We start from the raw sequence: 25607 nt of genomic DNA, 5'->3' as shown, positions 1-25607 counted from the left end.
TGGCTTGTGCTTAGGCTTATGTGCTGTTTATTTTGTGCCTATAAACTGTGTGCCTTGTTGTTTATATTGGTGTTTCTTGTATTTGTGATTTTCAGCTACCTGTTATGTATGGTTTGTACAGCACTTTGGTCAACATGGGTTGTTTTTAAATGTGCTTTATAAATAAATTTGACTTGACTTGACTTGACTTGATCTCCATCACTAGATAATTGGTATTAAGCAAAGTAATGGGGATACAGGCCTGGATTTGCGGCATCCTAGGAACCTAAATAGATCAATTGTTATCTTCCAAAAAATCCTTTGTTTCTGAGGAGGTATAGAAAGACTGAGGAAACTATAATACAATACCTTTATTCATAAAGGATGGAGGCAATAAAAATGGAAATCTCATGGACGGTTCACTTAATGCCTACTGTTACAAAAATATTAAGATAATATTGACTATAGGTATTTCCAAATTTATCATTTTATCAAACAGAGTCAGCATGGATTTCTGAAACAGAAAAAACATCCAACCAGATTATTTGAGTATTTGAGTTCTTTAAAGAAATGACAGAGTGGACAGAAGGTAGATGTAACATGTCTGGATTTTAACAGGTGTTTGACAAGGTGCCACATAAAGAAAGGAGCTCATGGTTTTCAAGGTGATATATTAACATGGGAAAGGTATTGCTTGACTAGATGGTAGTAGAGAGTTGACAATAGGGAGTTGTTTTCAGATTAACAGTTTATAACCTGTGAGGTGCTGCAGGTATCACTGCTCGGATTGCTGTTTAGAATATATATCAGCTACTTGAGGGAAAGCAAGTGGACGTACTTTTGTCAAACTTGCACTTGACGTAAAAGTTGGGGAAGGGAAGACAAGCTCCATGAAGGATACAGCTTACAGAGAATCACTGACAGGGTAGGTGAATGGGTAAAACTTGGCAAATGGAGTATGATGTCAGAAAATGTGAAAGATGGCAGAAGGGTGTAGCACAAAATGATTTTGGCATGCTCGCACTTGAAACACAGAAAACTAGCATACAGATTGCTTCATGTAATCGGGAAGGCTATTTCAAGGGAGTAGTGTATGAAAGTAAGGAAGTATTAATGCACATGTATAAGGCACAAATGAGATTGCATCTAGAGCATTGTGAATAGTTTTAAACTATTACTTAAAGGCAATATTACAGGAGGCAGTTCAGAAAAGTTAAAGTAAATTTATTATCAAAATACATACATATGTCACTGCATATAACTTTAGATTTATTAAAGACATTTACAGTAGAACAATGAAATACAAAAGAATCAATGAAAAACTACACACAAAGCCTGACAAACAACTAATATGCAAAAGACACACTGTGCAAATAAAAAATCAATAGATAACTAAATAATGAAACTGAGTATATGAGTTGTAGAGTCCCTGAGAGTGAACTATGTTGATCCTTGGTACGGAGGGATTGCTTCATGAGGGAAAACTGAAGATATGAAAATGTTCTTCGGTAAGAAAGTAATCAGCCAGTTGTCCTTTTCCTAATCACTCGACAGCATCTTCTGCTTGACTAATGTTAACCTGTGGAAAATGGATGAGATCAAGCTTCAATGCATACGTAGCCTGCTGGCATTCATTGTATAAGATTAAACACATTAACTGGTCACATGAATGATCTTTGAGACTTGCTGATGCCCTTAATATGTTGCTCTATTGCTTGTCAATAAGCTTGGGTAGTGTAAGTGACCAGTGATCTTGGAGTGAGGTGAAGATGCGAGGAAAACAATCGAATGACAGATTCTCCATTGTGTATGCGCAATGTATGCACAAAGAAACAGACGAAGGGTCTCGGCCTGAAACGTTGACTGCACCTCTTCCTACAGATGCTGCCTGGCCTGCTGCGTTCACCAGCAACTTTGATGTGTGTTACAAAGAAACAGAGCTTGGTTTCTATATTAAAATGCTAATATATCTTTCCATTAGTCCCCAGCAGATAAAGTAATGGTCTTACTCATTTATTTTGCCTGTTGCATTTTAAAATTGATCAATGGCAGTATTTAAATTAAAAGAAAATAATCAATATTTCCATCTGTCTGAGTAATGAGCTGCATTTTCAGCACAGTATTAACTACATCAACAGTATATTAAAAGTCTTCATTAAAATCTCAGCTGAAATTCACTTTTATTTTATTGTGTGATGCAGCCAGTCAATATATTCTCCACTGCACATCTGTAAAGGTTTGTCAAGAGTTTTAGAGGTCATGCTGAATGTTTGCAAACATCTAAGAAAGTAGAGATTTTGACTAGTCTGTTGAAGATCTATATGAATGCTCTGTCTTTTGATGTTCTCTTTAGGCACTTGTGGAGCTGTTACGATTACTGTGCCAACTGAATTGGTCCAGGGGATTGTTGGGCAATCTCTCCAACTCCCTGTGAACTACACCACAGGAACTAAGGATCAGAACATTCAGATAACCTGGACTTTCCAAAGCCAGTCTTCGGGTTCCATGCTTCTGGTGACAGCCACAAACAACACCTTGACTCCTGACATGGAGCACGGCCACAGGTTTTCCTTATTTCCTCCCAATGCGACACTGTTAATTAACCCAGTAGAATTATGTGATGATGGTGAATATACCATAAAAGTGACTGTCTCTGGAGAGAAGATGGCATCAGCTAGTCGACAACTGACCGTTCATGTCAATGGTGTGTATCCTTTCTGGCTGCCATCATCTAGTATATGTGAATATGACCACATTTAATCTATTCAGCAATAATTTAATATCATTGTCCATGAAATGCTGCCTCCTACGTCAGGGGTTAATAGTATTCTTTTGTCCTGAAATCCATTCTACTTCAGAAGGAGCTTTAGCTTCTGAATTAATTTTCTGTTAATAAACCTGACTTCACTGATGAGATTTGGTTCCAAGGTAACTTTCTTCAGAATAATATTCAAATTCAAATTGGTACAGATAGATGTTTTTGTAGTGCACATTTTATATCAGTAATTTGTTATGGGAGGAAATTCCAACAAACGTTGTTCACAAAATATGCAGATGCATTTAGAATGTTTAGAAGTCTTTTTGTTCAGTCTATTTTACTTTCTTCAAGCATCATTAAAGTTTCCTATTAATTTGTTGTTAATGACAAGCATTACGTCCTCAGTTACAGAGAACAAATCAGAGAAGCCTCAGCAGGATTATTTCACAATGAACACGTAGCATGCTAATGATCAATCCATACCAGTGCAGCTCCATAAAAAGTGCTAATTTCTCACTCATGTTTCACCATTTAGGCTTATTAGGCAAGTCTTATGTGCCCCGCTGCCTGCTGTTTTTAAAACTAGGGCTGCAATTAGTGTATCTGATCAATAGTCATTTTGTAAGACTTAATTTGGGGAGACAAAAAATTCAATGTTTCATTTAAATAGTATTATTATTTAAATATGTATAACAAATCAAACAACGTTAATTGAAACTTTACCCACAGTGGATAATTCACCCCTGTAAGTGAGTCTATCCAGATGGTCCAGGGGGAATTTTACTCAGGATCCACAGTGAGTTGGTAAATTGGATCCATAATCAGCTTGGTGACAGAAGATGTAGGGTAATGGTAGAAACAAGGGAAAATCTGCAGTGTTTTACTGACTGGAGATCTGTGACCAGTGATGTTTCACAAGGATCACTACTGGGATCTCTGTCATAGTCACAGAACTGTACAGCACAGAAACAGCCCCTACAGCCCAACTGGTCCTTGCCAACTATCATGGCATCCTGGCTAACACAGACAAGATTGGCTGAAAGACCTGCTCCTGTGCCTGAACTCTCAATTCTGACAATGCACAGGTTAGTTGTACTTGAGCTGGGTAATCTCACGCTTGGAATACTTTTTTATCTTTGCACCCCAGTTTAATTGAAGCTGATGTTAAGGAGGCATATTTCAAATCGTAAACTAACAGAGATTAATTCTGATGTTTCAAGAAACCATGCAAATGTTATGTAACTGGGATTATGTCCAGAGGAGGGAAAAAACACATGGTTAATGTATAAACTGATTGGAAAGGAATGAGATGAAACTCTGCTTAAAAATGAAACTAGAGATGGCAGACATGGCTGTAAAAAGCTAGGCCAAGCTGGTTTTCTCAATTTACTCTTTTATCTTTGTATCCAATGTTACACATTTATGTTGGGTGATGTAAAACTATTTCTAAATGTGTTTCATTTTATGAAACAGCTTCTTTTTTTCATGGTGGTATTCTTTTATTTTATTGAAAACTGGTGAACCACTAATAAGATGATAGTTTCCTTTTCCTAACCTGTGGTTAATATTGTGCATGTGTCAGGAATAATAAATACAAGCATCTAATTTTAATGTACCTCCCATAGAGCTTTTCAGCAATCAATGCACTGCCTAACTAGTGTACGTGTTGAATCTTTGGCAATTCAGTTGTAGAGTATATAATGAGCACTAGAAAAGGGATGAATGCAAACTGGAAAAACCGTGACATGAAAACAATGCACTGTGTCCCAGCTCTGACTGGTACCTTGAATATTTTAGCTTCAGGATGACTTGAAATAGAATAAATTAAAACACTCAGTAATTTCATTGACAGTAGTTTTTATTCCTAGTATGGACTGCTATTTTGAAACTTTCTGTCTCACAGATCTGCTGAGGAAACACATATTCACATTATCTCTGCCTTAATTTGCTCTGAGTATGTATAAAATATATGAATAACCAGTAGCTTTGTGTTATCAAATGTGATACTTGACGCAGTGCCTTTTTGTTTTGTAGTTCCGGTCTCTAAACCAGTGGTGCACAGCGATCCAGCCTGGGGTGCAGTGGAGTACGTGGACAATGCAACACTCACATGTACAGTCAGCAAAGGCACAAAGGTCATTTACCAGTGGCTGAAAGATGGAAAGCCACTCCCAGCAAGTAATCGTCACATCTTTTCCGCCGACAACAAGATGCTGTTCATTTCTCCCGTTGTAAAAGATGACCTAAGTAATTACACCTGTGTGGCAAAGAACTCAATTAGCATAAATGAAAGTGAACCGATTGCACCCAATATTTACTGTAAGTCAGACCTAAAATATTGTTATTCAGGTGCTGTTCAATGTGTTGGGTTTGTTGCATGGTTTAAATATCGGCTAATATAATAGATGCTACAACATATTACAATGTGGGTTCAAAACAACAGAAATAAAATCACAAACACGAGGAAATCTGCAGATGCTGGAAATCCAAGCAACACACACAAAATGCTGGTGGAACGCAGCAGGCCAGGCAGCATCTATAGGAAGAAGTACAGTTGACGTTTCGGGCCGAGACCCTTCGTCAGGACTAACTGAAAGAAGAGATAGTAAGAGATTTGAAAGTGGGAGGGGGAGATCTGAAATGATAGGAGAAGACAGGAGGGGGAGGGATGAAGTTAAGAGCTGGAAAGTTGATTGGCAAAAAGAGCTGGAAAGTTGTTTGTCCCAGGGAGAGGGTCGTGGGACGGGAGGCTTAGGGAGAAAGAAAGGGGGAGGGGAGCATTAGAGGAAGATATAGTGAGGGGGACAGAGGGAGAAAAAAGAGAGAAAGAATGGGGGAAAAAAATAATAAATAGATACAGGATGGGGTAAGAAGGGGAGGAGGGGCATTAACGGAAATTAGAGAAGTCAATGTTTATGCCATCAGGTTGGAGGCTACCCAGACGGAATATAAGGTGTTGTTCTTCCAACCTGAGTGTGGCTTCATCTTCAAAGATTCAAGATTCAAGATTCAAAAAACTTCATTGTCATTCTAACCATACATCAGCTCTGCAGGGCAGAATGAGACAGCGTTTCTCAGGGGCAGTGCAGTCATAACATAACAAACGCAACACTAAATAATAAACATAACAATAAATAGTAAAACACAACAGCCACATGTCAGTTAAAATCAGTTATAAGTGTCCAGTGCAAGTTAAAAGTGTCCAAAGCAGAGTCAGGTGGAGCAGCTATTTAGCAGTCTGACTGCCTGTGGGAGGAAGCTGTTTAGTAGCCTTATAGTTTTAGTTTTAATGCTCCTGTCACTTTTGCCTGATGGCAGAAGAACAAACAGTTCATGGAGAGGGTGTGAGGGGTCTTTAATGATGTACCGTGTCTTCTGGAGGCATCGAATCTGAAAGAGGTCTTGGACAGAAGACCTCTTGACAGTAGAGGAGGCCCTGGATGGACATATCAGAAATAAAATCATTATATTTCATAACAAATGACAACACTTTCTATCTTGCTTGGATGAGCCTACCCTGGCAGCAGCAGAAGTGCTGTATTTTGTCATAAACAGGAGCCAGATAATCTGGCATGGGTAGGAATACAAAACATGATACCTTGCCATTAATGGAGACCTGGTTCTCGCATTAGGGTTACCTGATATTCTGTCCACCGTACAAGCATGATGCTCTGAGAAAAATGAAAATAGCATTTTTTGTGGCAAGGAAGACCAGATGACTATGATAGTTTTAATGCACGATAGCATCATGAGGTAAAATATAACTCCTTGTCAAGTGCTGAAACACAACAGGAAATATGATGCCCTTCAAGGGTTGAAATGTGATTGTCTGAAGTTGCAGAAGAACACCTATATGTACCCCTCCAGGTCATACAGCACTATGACTTGGAAATATACACATCTCCATTCTTTCATTGTTGGGTCAAAATTGTGCACCATATTATTATGGGAGTACAGGAGCCAATGTATGTGTTTCGTACCCCGTAACTGGGTTGCCAAACCAGCAGAAATGGACCACTTAGTTGGAGTCTGGATTACTGGAACTAAGAAAGTTTTATTAAAGAAATAAGTAACACAGTACTCTAATCGTAAGGATATAAATGCAACAGGTTAGCAATGATAAAACACACATGTACACAGAACTAGGATAATAGGAATCAGTCAAGCTCTATCGCAGTCTAGGGGTAAAATGATCAGTCTCAAGTGACGCAGAGTTCAGTTCAGCTTAGTACAGTTCGCAGTAATCGCTGTTGTGCCGTTGGAGAGAGAGAGAGAGGGAGATATGCAAATTCTGATTCAAACAGACCTTTGTTCTTCGCAGTTAGCTTTCAGGCGAACCCTTTTATGTCTTCTGTGGTCGCCGACTGTGACCCCTCCGTTCCGGATACGACTGTTCTTCCGCGGTGAACCCGGCGCCCAGGCAAGGGCAGACACACACACCAGGTTCCCGCCGATCGTACCTTTTCACCCTGTGCGTCTATGGTCGGTCCCGCAACCAGACCTCCAAACCCCTCCCACCAACTTGTGGGGGCACACCGCTCTTCCAGGGTCTCGTTATCTCGTGATCTCGTGGTGTGTGTCGTGCCTTAGCGAACCTGTTCTTTTTATCCCCCTGCTGGGGTATCGCCTGTCCATCAAACTTCAAACAGTTCAGGTTCAGAGCAATCGGTCTGTCAATACTCGGACTGGTGTCTCTTTTCCGTTACCTCTCTCTCCTCATTAACATTTTGAACACTTCTCCATTGTCTCCCTTATCTCTCTCATCAGTATCAATCTTCTGATAACTTGGTTTTTCGTCACACTCCTACCCTTCAAAGGATTTTTACCGGGGTAAAAATTATAGGCATGAATACATTATTCGATACACACTAATATACAGGGTCATCAGCTATTTGGCTAATACAGAGAACTTTAAGATGTCAACACCTTGACAGACAGTCAGCAATCACATTTTCCGTCCCTTTTATATGTTTTATTTTGATATCAAATTCCTGTAGTACCAGGCTCCAACTTAGCAATCTTTTGTTTTTATCTTTCATAGTGGCCAAAAACATTAATGGGTTGTGATCAGTGTAAATTACCAGTGGTTTCCGTGCCGGACAAATGTAAACCTCAAAATGTTGTAATGCTAGTATGATGGCCAGTAAATCTTTCTCCACAGTGGAATAATTTCTCTGATGGACGTTAAATTTCTTAGAAAAATAAGCCACTGGGTGTTCAATCTCCTCTTTGTCTGTCTGCAACAGCACCGCCCCGGCTGCTTCATCACTAGCATCTGTTGCTAGGGAGAAGGGTTCTGAAAAGTCAGGCGCATTCAGCACAGGATGGTGACACAGAATCGCCTTCAGACTCTCGAAGGCTTGTTGACAAAGGTCGTTCCACACAAACTTTGCATTCTTTGGCAAGAGCTTAGTAAGAGGGAGGGTAATATCCGCAAAGTTTTTGCAAAGCTTCCTATAGTACCCCTCCATCCCCAAGAACCTTCTCAGGGCTCTCTTGTCTGTCGGAGTGGGGACTTCTGAGATAGCCCGCACCTTAGCCTGCATCGGAGCCAGCTGCTCCTGTCCTACCACACACCCCATATAAGTGACCTTCGCGTGGCCGAATTCACTTTTTGCGAGGTTCACTGTCAGGCTGGCTTCAAACAGCTTTTTAAACAGCTCCTCTACTGCCACAATGTGCCCCTCCCATGTGTCACTCCAGACCACTAAGTCACCAATATATGCTTCTGTGTTCTTTAGCCCTTTCGTCACTGAATTAATCATCCTATAGGGGTGTTGCTCACTAGGCTGACCTGATGTGACAACAACACCATGTCCCGGCTCTTTGCATCGCCTCGGGACATCCGGACATACGTGTGAGTGCCGGTTAATTAGCTTTCTCAGCGGGTCGCTCTGTTCAGGGGTTAAGGGAGAGGCCTTATCAGCAAAGCTGGCCAATACAATAGACTTCTCCCAGCTGGTTGGCACCATACTTATCTTTTCAAAATGGGTTTTCCCCTTATCAGGTGGCACCCTAGCCTCATTAATTTTCATGATAACACCGACTAGGTCTGTTCGCCTATCGTGGCAAGCTGTTAACATATCAATAGCCTGTAATTGTGTTAGCTTACGTCTACAATAGTCAATAGCATCTTTCCTCCTGTGCGGCCAGTAAAACTCTTTCATGATTCTATCGACTGTTTTCCTCACCCCAAAATGTCCACCGAGGGGTATCTTGTGGGCCAGGTTAAAAATCTCATCCCCATAAATTTTCGGCACTACCACCTGGTGTACCACCCCCATTCCTCATCTGCGGGCACGGTACTTGGTCTCCATTTCCTCCTTAGTACTCCTTCCTTCACATAATAGCACACTGGCTCCCTTTTCAATTCTGCTTCGGAGAGAGCTGTCTCCGTCAAAACCATTAGCTCCTCGTCTTGTTCCTGTGCCTGTATAAAGTCCTTCCCTGCTAATGATAAGTCTACCTCAACTCCCTCACTACACTCCTTCACGCTTTCTAACCCCTCCTGGTACAAGGCTGGTAAAAACGTCTCAGATAAATCTATATTCACTTCGGCAGCCTTTCTGGGCATGCGCCGAGTCACTGCGCAAACGGGATAAACCTGTGAGTCCATGGGCAGGGCCTCAATGCTGGCAGGCTGGCTTGTCAATCTTACTGCTGGGTACACCTCTCCGCCAGCGAGGTCATTACCGAGTAAGACCTCCACGTCTTCCATCGGTAGGTCAGGCCTCACCCTGATCATGACCGGTCCGGAGACCAAGTCGCTTTTTAGGTGTATCTGGTGCAAAGGTACTGCTTCAGTCTGTTTCCCAATGCCTTTTATCACTCTGACCTCCCCAGTCTGGGTCTCAGAACTAAAGTCTAACACACTATTTAATATCAATGACTGACAAGCTCCAGTCTCTCTCCAGATCCGTACTGGAACTGGGTTTAACCCCTCCTTCACCGACACCAATCCGGCCGAGATAAACTTCTCGCGCCCTTCCTGAACTTTATCAGACCTCTTCTCCCCTAGCGGTTTGTTTGCCAGCTCAATACAACCAGTCGGAACCGTTGTTTTTCCTTTCCCCGTTTCCTTCTCTGGGGCAAAGCACCTGGACGCAAAGTGACCGACTTTCCCACTATTATAGCATACGACCGTAGGAGACTTCCTACTAAACTGCTCCCAGACTTCCTTATCCTTCTCACTAGTCCCCGGCTTCCTTTCTAACTTTTCTGGCGGACTCTCTCCGCCCTCTTGACTACCCTTGTGGTAGCTTTTACTCGGGGTAGACTTCGCCTTGTGTGTTAACACATACTCATCCGCTAACTTAGCAGTTGCGGCTAAGGTTTCTGCCTCTCTCTCATCTAGGTAGGGCCTCATACCTTCAGGGACTCAACCTTTAAACTGCTCAATCAGTATTAGCTGCAGCAGTCTGTCATAATTCCCATTGACCCTTTCGAGGCGCACCAACGCTCACAATACATCTGCATCTCACGGGCAAACTCTAAATACGTGCGGCCCCAGAGGGTATGCCTCTGGGACCAACTCATAAATCCTGAGTATGGCCTCTTTCACCACATCATACCTCTGGGCATCTTCTGCGGACAAGGCCGAGTAAGCTTGCTGGGCTTTTCCTTTAAGTACGCTCTGAAGCAAAACAGCCCACTTATCCCTCGGCCAGTGCTGACTTGCAGCAACTTTTTCAAAATGGAGAAAGTACCGATCAACATCAGCCTCCTCAAATGGGGGAACCAGCCTAACCTCCTGGGTCGCCCTGAACCCTCCACCTTGATTCGGCATTTGGCCCCTATAGTGCCATCCTTAACTTCTCAAGCTCAAACTCCCTTTCCTTCTCTCTCTCTCTTTCCGTTCTAACTGCCTCTCTTCTCACTCCAGCTGTTTTACCCGGAACTTGTGCTCGAGTCTCAATTTTTCCATCTGCAGCTGTACTGCTTCTCCATCAGGGTTTCCTATAGATACCACCTCCAGCTCCCCTTGGGGAAACACACCTTTAGATACATAGTGCTCTATGAAAGCTCTGTGCATCTCCTCTCTCCTCATTGTCAACTTCCCCTTAAAATGATTCAACCGTTTGGCAACAGTTGCCAATTCTGATTTCCTGGCAGCCTCTAATGCCTCCAAGGTTGGCGCCTTTAGAAATTCCTCAATCTCTGTTTCTGCTGTTTGTCCTTTCTTTCGGGAATTTTAACCCAATCAATTTACCCAGTCCCAAATTTGGTGTTCAAAATCCCGGAAGAGCCCCCACTTATGTTACGTACCCCGTAACTGGGTTGCCAAACCAGCAGAAATGGACCATTTAGTTGGAGTCTGGATTACTGGAACTTAGAAAGTTTTATTAAAGAAATAAGTAACACAGTACTCTAATCGTAAGGATATAAATGCAACAGGTTAGCAATGATAAAACACACATGTACACAGAACTAGGATAATAGGAATCAATCAAGCTCTATCGCAATCTAGGGGTAAAATGATCAGTCTCAAGTGACGCAGAGTTCAGTTCAGCTGAGTACAGTTCGCAGTAATCGCTGTTGTGCTGTTGGAGAGAGAGAGAGAGAGAGGGAGATGTGCAAATTCTGATTCAAACAGACCTTTGTTCTTCACAGTTAGCTTTCGGGTGAACCCTTTTATGTTTTCTGTGGTCACCGACTGTGACCCCTCTGTTCCAGATACGAGCGTTCTTCCGCAGTGAACCCAGCACCCAGGCAAGGGCAGACACACACACCAGGTTCCCGCTGATCGTACCTTTTCACCCTGTGCATCTATGGTCGGTCCTGTGACCAGACCTCCAAACCCCTCCCACCAACTTGTGGGGGCACACCGCTCTTCCAGGGTCTCGTTATCTCGTGATCTCGTGGTGTGTGTGTCGTGCCTTAGCGAACCTGTTCTTTTTATCCCCCTGCTGGGGTATCGCCTGTCCATCAAACTTCAAGCAGTTCAGGTTCAAAGCAATCGGTCTGTCAATACTCGGACTGGTGTTTCTTTTCCGTTACCTCTCTCTCCTCTCTCATTAACATTTTGAATGCTTCTCCATTGTCTCCCTTATCTCTCTCGTCAGTATCAATCTTCTGATAACTTGGTTTTTCGTCACATATGATACAGTATTTGATTTATCAGCACTCCTGCACTGTCTCTGACAGAATGTGGATAATTGTGACTCTCAGTGTTGTGTATTTAATATTTCAGTAATATTTAAGTAATATTGCCCATTCACCACCTCCCTCACCTCCATTCTGGACCCCAAACAGTTCTTTCAGGTGAAACAATACTTCACCTGCAAAACCGCTAGGGTCGTCTATTGCGTCCGGTGTTCCACTTTGTTGAGCACCTCTGCTCCATCCATCAAAAGCATAACTTCTCAGTGGCCAAATATTTTAATTCCAATTCCCATTCCTGTTCTGCCATGTTGGTCCATGGCCTCCTCTTATAGCAAGATGAGGCCACCCGCAGGGTGGAGAAGCAGCACCTTAAGTTCCGTCTGGGTTGTCTCCATTGAATATTGATTTCTCCTTCCAGTTTAAGAATAAAAATTCCATGCCCTCTCCCCCCCACCTTCTATTCCTCACTTTAGCCTCTTTATCTGGCTATCACCACACCCACTGGTCCCCTCATCCTTCTCTTTCTCCTGTAGTCTACTCTCCTCTCCTATCAGATTCCTTTCTCTCCAGCCCTTTATCTTTCCTACCCAGCTTCACCTATCATCTTCCAGCCAACCTCCTTCCAGTGCCCCCACCTTTTTATTCTGGTGTCTTTCCCCTTCCTTTCCAGTCCCGAAGAAGGGTCTCGGCCTGAAACGTCGACTGCATATTCAATTGCATAGATGCTGCCTGACTTGTTGACTACCTCCAGCATTTTGTGTGTGTTGCTTTGTGAATATATTTTTTGATTAAGCATACTTTGTTGTTTATATAATGCATTGCAGTTTATATGTAAAAATACATAAATGGCATATATTATCATGCCTCAAGTGATACATGCATGCCTCGCTTAAAGCAAAAAGATTTTCAACTCTTTTTTTCATTTAAATTAGTCTTTTTATGTTTTTGTGTTACAAATCGTAACAGTGGTGATAAGGTGTTTTAAAAATGAATGCAAGACGACTACCTACTTGAGGAAGTGCAGCAAGATGTTTGAGCTTAAAAAATAAAGCACAACAAGAAATGTTTGAGTTAAAGAAACGCACAGCATGTTTTCCTCAGAAAAGGAAAGATGGCGGAGTTTAAAAACAGCAGAAAATGGGAGAATTCAAGGTTTCATAAACAATGAGCACTGGGTGATAATAGTTCATTTGCATCTGACGTGTTCTGTGATGTACGCAATCATGGTCTTTCCATGACTATGATTTTTCTTGGCAACATTTTTTTACAGAAGTGGTTTGCCATTGCCTTCTTCTGGGCAGTTTCTTTACAAGACAGGTGACTCCAACCATTATCAATACTCTTCAGAGATTGTCTGCCTGGCATCAGTGGTCAAATAACCATGACTTCTGATATGCACCAGGTGATTATACGATCATCCACCACCTGCTCCCACGGCTTCACATGATTCTGACCGGGGGCTAACAGGTGCTACACCTTGCCTAAGGGTGACCTGCAGGCTAGTGAAGCGAAGGAGCTCCTTACCCCTCCTTTGGTAGAGACGTATCTCCCCCTGCCACTCTAAGGGTGATAATAGTCAATTAAAGAAAAGAGCAGAAATACAGTAGTTAGCTACATTGGAAAGATTGATGCATTCAGTTACATAAGAGACAACTGGAATATGTATGCTGAATGGATTGAGGAATATTTTAAAGCAAATGGAATAGTCAATGAGACACAAGAACCAGTTTTGCTGAGAGTATTGGCGGAAAGGCATATGGTTTGCTTAGGAGTTTGACTGCTCCAATCATATCAGCTGAAATGAGTTTTGCTGATATTGTAAAAGTAATGCAGAGATATTTAGAACTGAAGCCATCGTTGATTGCAGATTGCTTTAGGTTCCATAAACAGAATGAAAAGGAAGAGGAGGCTACTTCAGCATATGTGGCTGAATTGAAGAAAATTGAGCATTGTCATTTCAATGATTGGCTTAAAGATACACTGAGAGATCGTTTAGTTTGTGGATTCATACAAAGATGCATTCAAGAACTGCTCCTAACTGAAGCACAACTTATATTTAAAAGAGCCGTTAAGATAGCTGTATCAATAGAAATAGCAGACAGAGACATAATTGAGTTGCAGTCAGGAAGGAAAGTGAGGTTGAACAAAATTGCAGAATCAGGACAGGCCTGCCTGGCTGAATAAATTGTGTTTATTCAGCCATTGTGGCAGGAGTTATATACACTAGACCAATGCAAATCTTAGAAAAAATGTACCAATATAGGACACATACAAAGAACATATTGGGCAGACAAAAGAATGTGCCTGTCAGGATCAGTACCCTCTGCCCAGGATAGAGGATATGTTTACAAATCTTACTGGATGAAAACACTTCAGCAAAGTGGACTTAGCTGAGGACTACCTACAGATGGAGATGGAAGAAAAGTCCAAAGTGTTTCTCAGCAACAACACTCACCAAGGGCTTTGTCGCTATAATGGGCTTATTTTTGGAGCAGCATGTGGATCTGCACTCTGGCAGAAAGCCATGAACCAGGTGTTACAATGCTGTCCAGGCACCTGACATCCTTGTTACCAATAAGGATGATAAGGAACATCTGCAAAATCTCAAGACAGCAATAAAAAGATTGGAACATTATGGGCTCAGAGTACAATGTGCAAGTACATGTGTGAATTATTTAAACCAAGCATCACTTATTATGGTCACACCATTGACACACAAAGATTACACAAGTGTGCTGTAGATTTTCAAAGTGATGGATGCCCTGAAGCCAAAGGATATGTCATTGTTGCAGTCGTTTTTAGGATTTGTCAATTACCAAAGCAGGTTCCTGCCAACTTGACTACTCCACCCCACCCCTTGAACTCATTACTAGAGGTTGGGAAGAAATGGCAATGAATAAAGCAGCGTAAGGTGGCTTTCAAAAAGATAAAGTGAGTGGTGACTTCAGACACCGTACTCACACATTATGATCCGAATCATCAGTGAAGCTTGCCTGTGGTATAGGTGCAGTTATGCCCGGTAGCCTTGGATCATGTTCCCTTACCACTACAGAGAAAAGTTACACACAGATTGGCAGGGAGGCCTTGCATTTGGTTTGGGGTATAAACATTTTAACCAATACTTGTATGGCTGAGAATTTACTCTCGTTACTGATCACCAACCACTAATATCCATTAATAATCCACAGACAGGTGTTCCACTAACAGCAGCAACACGAATGCAGAGATGTGCTCTGTTTCTTGGAAGACACAATTACAAGATCGAATTCAAGAAGATGACTAATCATGGAAATGCTGATGGATTGTCCTGTTTGCCCTTAGAAAAGGAAATACCTTTAAAATTTACAGAAGAGGACACACCTCTTCACCTACTTTCCCTGACACAAATTGAAAGTCTCCCTATTATGAAGAGATGATCCAAAGGGAAACCAGAAAAGATCCCACACAGCCTCAGGTCAACATGACCACCAAAAATAGCTGGCACCTGCAGCAGAAATCCTAGTTCCACAATTTTTACCAGCACTGGGATGAACTTGCCCTTGACAGAGGTTGTATTATTTGGGGATCGAGAGTTGTTGACTGTCCAATGCAAGAGCTAAAGCTCCCTCACCACCATTCAGGGCCCCAGACAGTCCTGCCAGGTGAGGCAACACTTCACCTGTGAGTCGGCTGGGGTGATATACTGCATCCGGTGCTCCCAATGTGGCCTTCTATATATTGGTGAGACCCGACTCAGACTGGGAGATCATTTTGCTGAACACCTACGCTCTGTCCGCCAGAGAAAGCAGGATCTCCCAGTGGTCACACATTTTAATTCCACATCCCATTCCCATTCTGATATGTCTATCCACGGCCTCCTCTACTGTAAAGATGAAGCCACACTCAGGTTGGAGGAACAACACCTTATATTCCGTCTGGGTAGCCTCCAAACTGATGGCATGAACATTGACTTCTCTAACTTCCGCTAATGCCCCACCTCCCCCTCGTACCCCATCCGTTATTTATTTTTATACACACATTCTTTCTCTCACTCTCCTTTTTCTCCCTCTGTCCCTCCGACTATACCCCTTGCGCATCCTCTGGTTCCCCCCCCCCCTTGATATTCTCCCTGGGCCTCCTGTCCCATGATCCTCTCATATCCCTTTTGCCAATCACCTGTCCAGCTCTTGGCTCCATCCCTCCCCCTCCTGTCTTCTCCTATCATTTTGGATCTCCCCCTCCCCCTCCCACTTTTAAATCTCTTACTAGCTCTTTGTTCAGTTAGTCCTGACGAAGGGTCTCCACCCAAAACATCGACTGCACCTCTTCCTAGAGATGCTGCCTGGCCTGCTGCTTTCATCAGCAACTTTTATGTGTGTTGCAAGAGCTAAAGTGTTGGAGGAGCTACATACCAGTCATCTAGGCATGGTCAAACGAAAGCATTAGCTAGAAGTTTTGTCTGGTGGTCTGAGATAGATCAGCAGATCAAACAGTTTTCCCTGCATTGTTTGGTCTTAGGTGTGTATGTACTATGTGTATATCCCACCTAAGACTTTTGCACTGTACTGTATATTATGCCTTTCCATTTACCAAATAACATTTAATACTACTGAGCGAATACAAAGCCAAACACTCTTATTTCTGCTTCTCAAACAACCTTCCACTTTTACCCAGTATACAGTACTGTGCAGATGTCTTGGGCATCCTAGCTATATATGTATATGTGCCTCAGACTTTTGTACAACACTGTGTGTCTCCGTGGTTTCTTTAATATCAGTAAAGTGTCCATCAATCAGTTAGAAGTTGTTTTTGTGCAGCTATTCCATCATGTATGTAAGAAAATCCTAGAACATAATGGGGCTCAGTCACACTTCTTTTATAGGTGCTGCGTGCCATCAAAGTTCCAAAATGCCATCTGTGGCCAACACGTTCTGATAGATGTGCACGATGAGACAATGCAAAGTTCAGTTCAGCCTTCAACACGCATCAATGTTTTCTCTTCCAAGGCTTGCGTCCATTAAACAGCTGAAAAGAGTCGTACCCCACAACCAGTGCTATTTCAAGGGATCGTTTCTTTTGGTTATTATAGTTATTCCCAGGCATAGTTCCTTAAAAGAAGTTTCTTTTGGGATGCAACATGATTGGGAAAATAAACTGAATAAGCTTCTAGAAGAGCAAGAGAAAGGAAGGAGAGAAAAATTCTCAGGTGGATGTCATAACTTGCCAGGATGTTGAGGGAGCAACAGTTGGCTGTTTACTTCAACTGTAGAAGGAAGTCGCCTTGACTATCTATTCAAAGATATCAAACTATATTTCATTCTACCTTGCTGGATATGAGCAAGTAGTGAGGGCATATGGTTTTCATCTGATTAAAGTGTTTCATTCGCTGCGCAAAGGTTGCTTGTGAGCACTCCATGTTAACTCTACCTTCTACCCGATAAATCTGAATGTGCTCTACTGTGCAACTAAAGGTTTCAAGTGATGTAGCTTGTATATGAACTTTCAGTCTCCAACAGTATACTGCATCAGTTGCATTTAAGTCGTCAATCTAAATCTAAGTTTGGTGATGGAGCTGTCTGCATCAGACATGATTCATAGATCTAGTATGAAAACCATGCATATCTGCATATCTACATTTACTGTGAAAGCTGTGCTGCCACAAAGCTGTGACTGAGTGGATCACCGGGCATTTAAAGCAATGCTTTCACTGCCTGGAGCATCCTTGTGGCACTTGGCAGAGATGCTGCCAAAATTTGTGGTAGTCTACTGCAGGGGTCCCCAACCTTTTTTGCACCGTGGACCGGTTTAATATTGACAATATTCTTGCGGACCGGAATATAGGTGATAAGTCACTTATAAGTGGCTAATACACTCAATTTCTAAAAGGGTTTATCTAATGAATTTCGTTTCCTGGTGGCCCGGTAGCACATGTTTGCGGCCCGGTACTGGTCCGTGGCCCGGTGGTTGGGGACCACTGGTCTACTGCATGCCAGACAACATTGCCATCAGCTTTATGGTAAATAGCTGAGCAAATGAATGAAGAAAGAAAGCAAAATAAAAGAAGAAGGCAGAACTGATGTGGGGATGGAGGCAATTGATATGACTATTCACTCCTCAGGTTGATAGTTTTACCAGTACATGCAACTCCAAATCTTATTCTCAGCAACTGTGCAGTTTATCTACTCTCTGACATTGTCCATCACACCATTCTTCTGATTGCAAAGCAAGTGAATGTTCCGAATCAAATTTACAAATTAAAATAGAGCATATTGTAGAGAAATGTTAACTAATCTCTCGTGTGCATTTCCTTAGGGGCAATCTGTTGAATGACTTTGTCCATGCTATTCAATGGTGCAAAAAACCATGGACCAGCCACGTCTGACAAAGCTAAGTGAGGGTAAATAGACACCACAGATAGTGGGTTTGGGCAGCAGGCTGCAAAGGGCAAGACGCAACCCAATGTTTCAAGTGTAGAGCAAAGGAGGCCTGTGGATGGGACACACTGTATGTAACTCCTATTTAATAGCATGGTGGCAAGCATGAGGAACTGACTGTTCAAGAAGACAAAACAGAAACCAAGGTGGGAATGTTTCTGAGAGAATTAGGTAAATATTTGAGAGGTTTTCGATTTTGGGAGCTGCCAGGTGGATGATGGGGAACACTTTGGTCACACACTTTATGTTCTCAATTGGGTCGAATCTAAAGGGTTTAGAACCTATCCACAGACTGTATTCTGTTGAACTGTGATGAAGGATCATCTGTTATTTGTACTTGCCAGCTGCTTGGCGACCGAAGCTTGCAACATAGTGAAAAGTAATCAAAATAATAACACCAGCAGTAAAATGTTATCAATGTGTACTCTGGCGTTTGTTTGTCATTCGTCTCAGGATCTAAAGAACAGGTGGTATGTTAGGCATATTGTTTCTTAGTCCAAAGCACCAAGATAAAGTAATACAAAATGGATGCAGTATTGTTAGATATTAAATGCTTCTTTTTATTTCTGAATTTTATTCCCTCTGTCTTATTTAAAAAAAAATTGGTGTTGTTCCTTGTACATTGATCATCATTGTTTATCTTGATATGAATCTTAACAATTAAGGTTGAAAGGGAAAACCCTAATGCAGTCAATTCAATCGAGACCTCAGCAAACACTGCAATTCTTGGTTTCATCACTGAAAACAAAATGGCCAAGGTTAACCGTCCATCATGGTAATGCCCTCCCCACCATTGAGCGCATTTACACTGAGTGTTGTTGCAGGAAAGCAGCATTCACCATCAGGGATCGCCACCACCCAGGCCATGCTCTCTTCCTGCTGCTGCCATCAGGAAGAAGATACGGGTGCCTCAGAACTCACACCACCGGGTTCAGGAACAGTTATTACCTTTTCAACTATCAGGCTCTTGAACCAGAAGGGATAACTTCACTTGCCCCGTCGCTAAACTGTTGCTACAACGAATGGACTCACATTCAAGGACTCATCTCAGGTTCTTGATATTTATTGCTTGCTTGCTTCCTTATTTATTTATTTATTTCATTTTTTTTTTTTCTCTTAGCTCAAGCTGCTAAAACCCGAGGTACAGGCATAGACAAGCACACTAATTTTTCAATTGCTAGGAACTTTCTGACTAATCTAATCGTGTTTAGTATTGTGGCTTTCTGAAGATTTACAAGAAGGCTGTGTACAAGAAAGGTCAGTTTCGCCTCTACTTCATGAGGAGACTGAGGTCCTTTGGAGTTTGCAGGCCTCTCCTTCACATGTTCTACCAGTCTGTTGTTGCCAGTACAATCTTCTATGCGGTGGTGTGCTGGGGCAATGGCATCAACACAGGTGATGTCAACAGGCTCAACAAACTGACTAGAAATGCTAGCTTTGTTATAAGAGTCAAACTAGACACTACTGGAGGCTGTGGTAGAACAAAGGACCCTATGGAAAATTCTGGCAATTCTGGACAATGTTTCTTACCCTCTGCATGCCACCTTGACTGAACAGAGGAGCACTTTTAGTAACAAATTAAGATAACTGCACTGCTCCAAAGAGCATTATATGAGGTCATTCTTAGCCTTGTCCATTAGGCCCTATAATGAGTCAACCTATAGCTGGGGAACTGATCACCCCCACCAGAATTTGAAGTAAATTCTGTCGAAAGCTTTCCCTTTATTTACTTTGCTTGTTGACCTCCCAGATACTTATGTTTCATATTCATCCCTCAGTTATATTGTATCTTGCTGCTGTTTTGTAACTTATTAGCTCCACTGCACCTTTCTTTATGTTTAATGTTTTGTTCATATTTATATCTTTCAAAATTAGTTCTACTATTTGAATTAATTTCTTTAGCTTTACCGATGAAGGAGTGTATAATTTGAAACCATCCACGTATCGAAGGCGTATCAAGGTATAATTTGTTTATTATTATTTTTATTATTATTATTTCTATGTTTTTTTTGTATTGGCACAGCTCGTTGTCTTTAGCACACTGGTTGTTCACCCTGTTGGTGCAGTCTTTCATCGATTATATTATGGTTTTTAGTTTTATTGAGTATGCCTGCAGGAAAACGAATCTTGTTATATATGGTGATGTACATGTACTTTGATAATAAATTACTTCAAACTTTGAACTGAAGATCCAAACTGAATTGTCCATTGTTCTCTTATGTGGGAATGACTTGGGCAGATAAATCTGAATCTTGAAGGAAGCCCAAATGCATTCAACTTTATGGTTTCCCAGTGCATTAACAATTTCACTAAGATTTATTAGCTACTGACATTTACATTTGACTAATCATGATTACTTGGGTAAAGTTTACTTGTCAGAGCTTGCTGACAAAAATAAGTGTATTATTTCTACACCTCCTGCACTTCCTTGAAGTCATCTCAGAGTAAACCTTGGCAAGCTGCTCTATCTTTAAACGGGCACATCATTTTGGGTTTTCTGAAGAAAAAGTGTCTCTAAACCTAAGCTTTATTTTTGTGAATTGTAACTGAAAACTATGAATCCATTTTCTGCTGGATTGAATTGTCAATGCTCAGCACTTTGAGGTGTGACCTTCAGATGACATTTATACAAGTTGAAATATGTTTTACCAAAAAGTATCGAAGCTTTTTATTGGCACTTAATATTGCAGAGACAGTATTTCCTTGATAAGGTTCATTCAGACTTTGAATGCCTTAACTTTATCAACGTGTCACAACAGTACATTATGTGGCTTTGGGCTGTGTGCTCCCTTGAATCACCTTGGAATTTATCTGTTTTAAAGAAAATGTATAATGACAAGATAGTGGAATCAGTTAAAAGCAAAAAATGAAATAAACACTTCATTATGATTTTAAAGTACAAGTTTTCAGGCATATAAAATGATCCCCCATGGGAAGCTGTGGAGGCCAAGTCTTTATCTATATTTAAGGCAAAGGTTGATAGATTCTTGATTGGTCAGGGCATGAAGGGATACGGGGAGAAGGCAGGAGGTTGGGGCTGAGAGGAAAATTGGATCAGCCGTTGTAAAATTGCAAGCAGATTCGATGGGCCAAATGGCCTAATTCTGTTCCTATATCTTATGGTGTTATGGAGTGTGTGGAATCCAAGTGCTGTGCTAACCTGGAAAAACTTAGGTTTGTCTACAGCAGCTGAAGTGACAGTTACAATCACAATGACTGGAGCAAACCAGAAGTTCTCTCACGTGGCACAATATTTTTTTTGTGCATTGTAACTGGAAGGTTCATTTAAAAGCAATTCACTAGATATTCACCCCTGTGCATTGCATTTCAATTAAATTCAGCTTTTTCATGTGAATGAGTCTTAATACACATGAGACTGTTGAACATGAACAGTAGCCAAGTATGTGCAATGAATATTGTGATAGTGCATGATAATTCTATTGTATATTTGAAGCCTTTGAAAAATGTGAGTCACACACACCAAAACATCCTCAACTGAAGGGTTGTATCCTGTTTCAGCATTAGGCAAATGGGATTGAGTTTACATGAATTTGTATCTCTTGCTCTTGCTTCTGAAACTCCAACCTCACTTCTTCCACCACCACCACCACCTGATGATACTGGGAACTCCTCTGCAAAAAAAAAAATTATAATTCGAATGGCTGAATTATATTGGTCTCATACATTGACCAAATAATTGAATATTTGAACTCCACAGCAACGACTCATCACTGTTATATTTTCACAGTTCACCCTGTGGGCAATGTTATAAAATTTAGTTTTCAAGCTGGAGGTTTAGTCATAATAGTGTTTCTTTAAGGTAGCTGCATGGACAGTTCCCGTGGGAGTGTCACCTCGTTAGCTATATGCAAGATAAGAATATAAGAAATAGGAGCAGGAGTAGGCCATCTGGCTCGTCGAGCCTTCTCCACCATTCAAGAAGATCATGGCTGATTTGACCATGGACGCTGCTCCACCTGCCTGCCTTTTCCCCATAACTCTGAACTCGCCTGCAATACAAAAATCTATCTAACGGTGTCTTAAAGGTATTTTAATGAGGTATCCTCTACTGCTTCCCTGGGCAGAGAATTCCACAGATTCACAACTCTTTGGGGAAAATCAGTTTCTCCTCATCTCCATCCTAAATCTATTCCTCCAAATCTTGAGCTATATCTCCTCGTTCTTGTCTCACTCACCGGTATAAATGACTTTCCTTGTTAACGATCCCTTAGTATAAGTAAGTGACTAAACGCACCAACAAGGAACTGATGGGTATATGAAGAGAATAAATTGCAAGGATGCAGAGGAATGATGCAATTTCTTCTAGGAGCTGGCTGAATTGCCTCCATCTCACCTTTGATAAATAACTAATCAAGTATAAAGTGAGAATTAGAAAGTGAAGACCTTAAATGCTGAAACTGAAATACAGAATAACTGAACTCAATTACAGGAGCCTTTACCTCTTCCTGGCATGGTAATAATCTAGCACATTGTAAAACCCATCCGATCTTCATTGTAATGTTGTCAAACAAATGAAAAGTGAATGAATTCTCTGACACCAGGCAACCTGATTGATAAAAATTCCAACCTGGGGATCATAATTTACTCTTTATGTTTCATCACAATCCAAAAATCTGAAGGCATTTGTCACATTAGAATTTTTATTGTCATTATTTATTATGATCATTTATTATTATTCTTTATTTCCTTTTCATGTAATTTTTTTTCAGATGGGCCCTATGACTTGATGGTGAAGTCTGAACCCCGATTCAAAATTAGTGAAGGAGTTTTTGCTGTTGGCAAAGGAGAACCAGTGTGGTTTAAATGTTCAGCAAATTCCAACCCACCAAATGTCTACTCATGGTTTCAAAAAGCAAACAACAAGACAACACCTATCCATCGAGGTCCAGTATTAAATATCATGTCTGAGAAAGTCCCAGAGAAAGCTGATTACATGTGTTGTGTCTACAACAATATCACCGGCAAACGGGATGAAACTCAATTCACACTCATTCTCTCTGCTACTGGTACGTACTGGAACTCATTAATGGCAACTTTTTATAGATAATGTGATTGTGATTCTTCTCAGTATGGAATTAAATTGCCATATGCATAACATGCCCTTCCAGTGAATGAAAATGGAATTTTATAACTCCAGGCAGATTGCAAACAAAGGGAATTAAATTGATTATAGAGTTAATATTACTTTCAATTTGTGATTCTTTTCAATTGAGAATTGTTCCTTGTGGAAGTGATGATAGTGAAGTTATCAGATTTTGCTGTCATTCAATTGTAAAACTGGCAGCAACGCCAACATTTAATTCATGGGGAGTTTAATCACAAAATTTATGTCAATGTGCCAGTCTTCCTCTGAAATTTTGCTGCTTTAGAAAGTGTCCTGTTGGAATTAGGAACATCAATTGAAACGTAAGATATTAATGATTTAGCCTTACTGCAAAAGACTCAGCATACTCATTCTTCGTTGCCTAAGTTCTAAACACTTTAGCAAGCTAAAACTTCTGTCCACAAACTCTAGGGCCTGAAAAATATATAATTTTAGTTTCTACAGATTAACATATTAAATTATAATAGACTAAGAATAGCTAATTTAGATGATGATTATTTAAGACATTTAATCTTCTGTCTTCCAATAGTGCTCCAAAATTTTTTAAAGTTTCATTAAAACACTGTTGTTTGCTGAAAGGAGCACTTCAGAGTTACCTTAAATGTTTGGACTAGAATAGACAAAATCATTCAAGATTTGAATGATTGATGTTGTAAGACAAAAGTTCTCATTTAAGTTGCTGGTGAACGCAGAAGGCCAGGCAGCATCTCTAGGAAGAAGTACAGTCGACGTTTCAGGCCGAGACCCTTCGTCAGGACTAACTGAAAGAAGAGTTAGTAAGAGATTTGAAAGTGGGATGGGGAGGGGGAGATCCAAAATGATAGGAGAAGACAGGAGGGGGAGGGATGGAGCCAAGAGCTGGACAGGTGATTAGCAAAGGGGATATGAGAGGATCAGATGATTTTAAGTTCCCTGGCCCCCACCGCTTTATTTTCACAATGGATGTCCAGTCCCTATATACTTCCATTCCCCATCAGGAAGGTCTCAAAGCTCTCCGCTTCTTTTTGGATTCCAGACCTAATCAGTTCCCCTCTACCACCACTCTGCTCCATCGAGCGGAATTAGTCCTTACTCTTAATAATTTCTCCTTTGGCTTCTCCCACTTCCTCCAAACTAAAGGTGTAGCTATGGGCACCCATATGGGTCCTAGCTATGCCTGCCTTTTTGTTGGCTTTGTGGAACAATCTATGTCCGTACCTATTCTGGTATCTGTCCCCCACTTTTCCTTCGCTACATCGACGACTGCATTGGCGCTGCTTCCTGCACGCATGCAGAGCTCGTTGACTTTATTAACTCTGCCTCCAACTTTCACCCTGCTCTCAAGTTTACCTGGTCCATTTCCGACACCTCCCTCCCCTTTCTAGATCTTTCTGTCTCTATCTCTGGAGACCCCTTATCCATTGATGTCCACTATAAGCCTACTGACTCTCGCAGCTATCTGGACTATTCCTCTTCTCACCCTGTCTCTTGCAAAAACGCCATCCCCTTCTCGCTATTCCTCCATCTCCGCCGCATCAGCTCTCAGGATGAGGCTTTTCATTCCAGGACGAGGGAGATGTCCTCCTTTTTTAAAGAAAGGGGCTTCCCTTCCTCCACCATCAACTCTGCTCTCAAACACATCTCCCCCATTTCACGCACATCTGCTCTCACTCCATCCTCCCGCCACCCCACTAGGAATAGGATTCCCCTGGTCCTCACCTACCACCCCACCAGCCTCCGGGTCCAACATATTATTCTCCGTAACTTCCGCCACCTCCAACGGGATCCCACCACTAAGCACCTCTTTCCTTCCCCCCCTTCTCTCTGCTTTCCACAGGGATTGCTCCCTATGCGACTCCCTTGTCCATTCGTCCCCCCCATTCCTCCCCACTGATCTCCCTCCTGGCACTTATCTTTATACACACATTCTTTCTCTCACTCTCCTTTTTCTCCCTCTGTCCCTCTGACTATACCCCTTGCCCATCCTCTGGGTTCCCCTCCCCCTTGTTCTCCTCTCCCTGGGCCTCCTGTCCCATGATCCTCTCATATCCCTTTTGCCAATCACCTGTCCAGCTCTTGGCTCCATCCCTCCCCCTCCTGTCTTCTCCTATCATTTTGGATCTCCCCCTCCCCCTCACACTTTCAAATCTCTTACTTACTCTTCCTTCAGTTAGTCCTGACGAAGGGTCTCGGCCTGAAACATCGACTGTACCTCTTCCTAGAGATGCTGCCTGGCCTGCTGCGTTCACCA

At 41.7% G+C, this 25607-nt stretch overlaps 1 protein-coding gene across 2 annotated transcripts in view; it reads left to right on the top strand.

The window, feature by feature from the left end:
- Window positions 1–25607, top strand: part of hepacam2 (HEPACAM family member 2) — a 101079-nt gene that overhangs the window by 14053 nt on the left and 61419 nt on the right. For both annotated transcript variants that reach the window (XR_010017412.1, XM_063043840.1), the window contains exons 2-4: window positions 2333–2683; window positions 4772–5056; window positions 22983–23279. Coding sequence is in view for 1 of the 2 variants with exons in the window: in XM_063043840.1 (XP_062899910.1) it covers window positions 2333–2683; window positions 4772–5056; window positions 22983–23279 (933 nt within the window). In the remaining variant the exon portion in view is untranslated. The remainder of the gene's footprint in view (window positions 1–2332; window positions 2684–4771; window positions 5057–22982; window positions 23280–25607) is intronic.

The sequence above is a fragment of the Mobula hypostoma genome, chromosome 3, assembly GCF_963921235.1.
Source record: "Mobula hypostoma chromosome 3, sMobHyp1.1, whole genome shotgun sequence".
NCBI classification, from domain to species: Eukaryota; Metazoa; Chordata; class Chondrichthyes; order Myliobatiformes; family Myliobatidae; genus Mobula; species Mobula hypostoma.
Note: the sequence above shows the minus strand (reverse complement) of the source record. Positions and strands in the feature narration are given on the sequence as shown.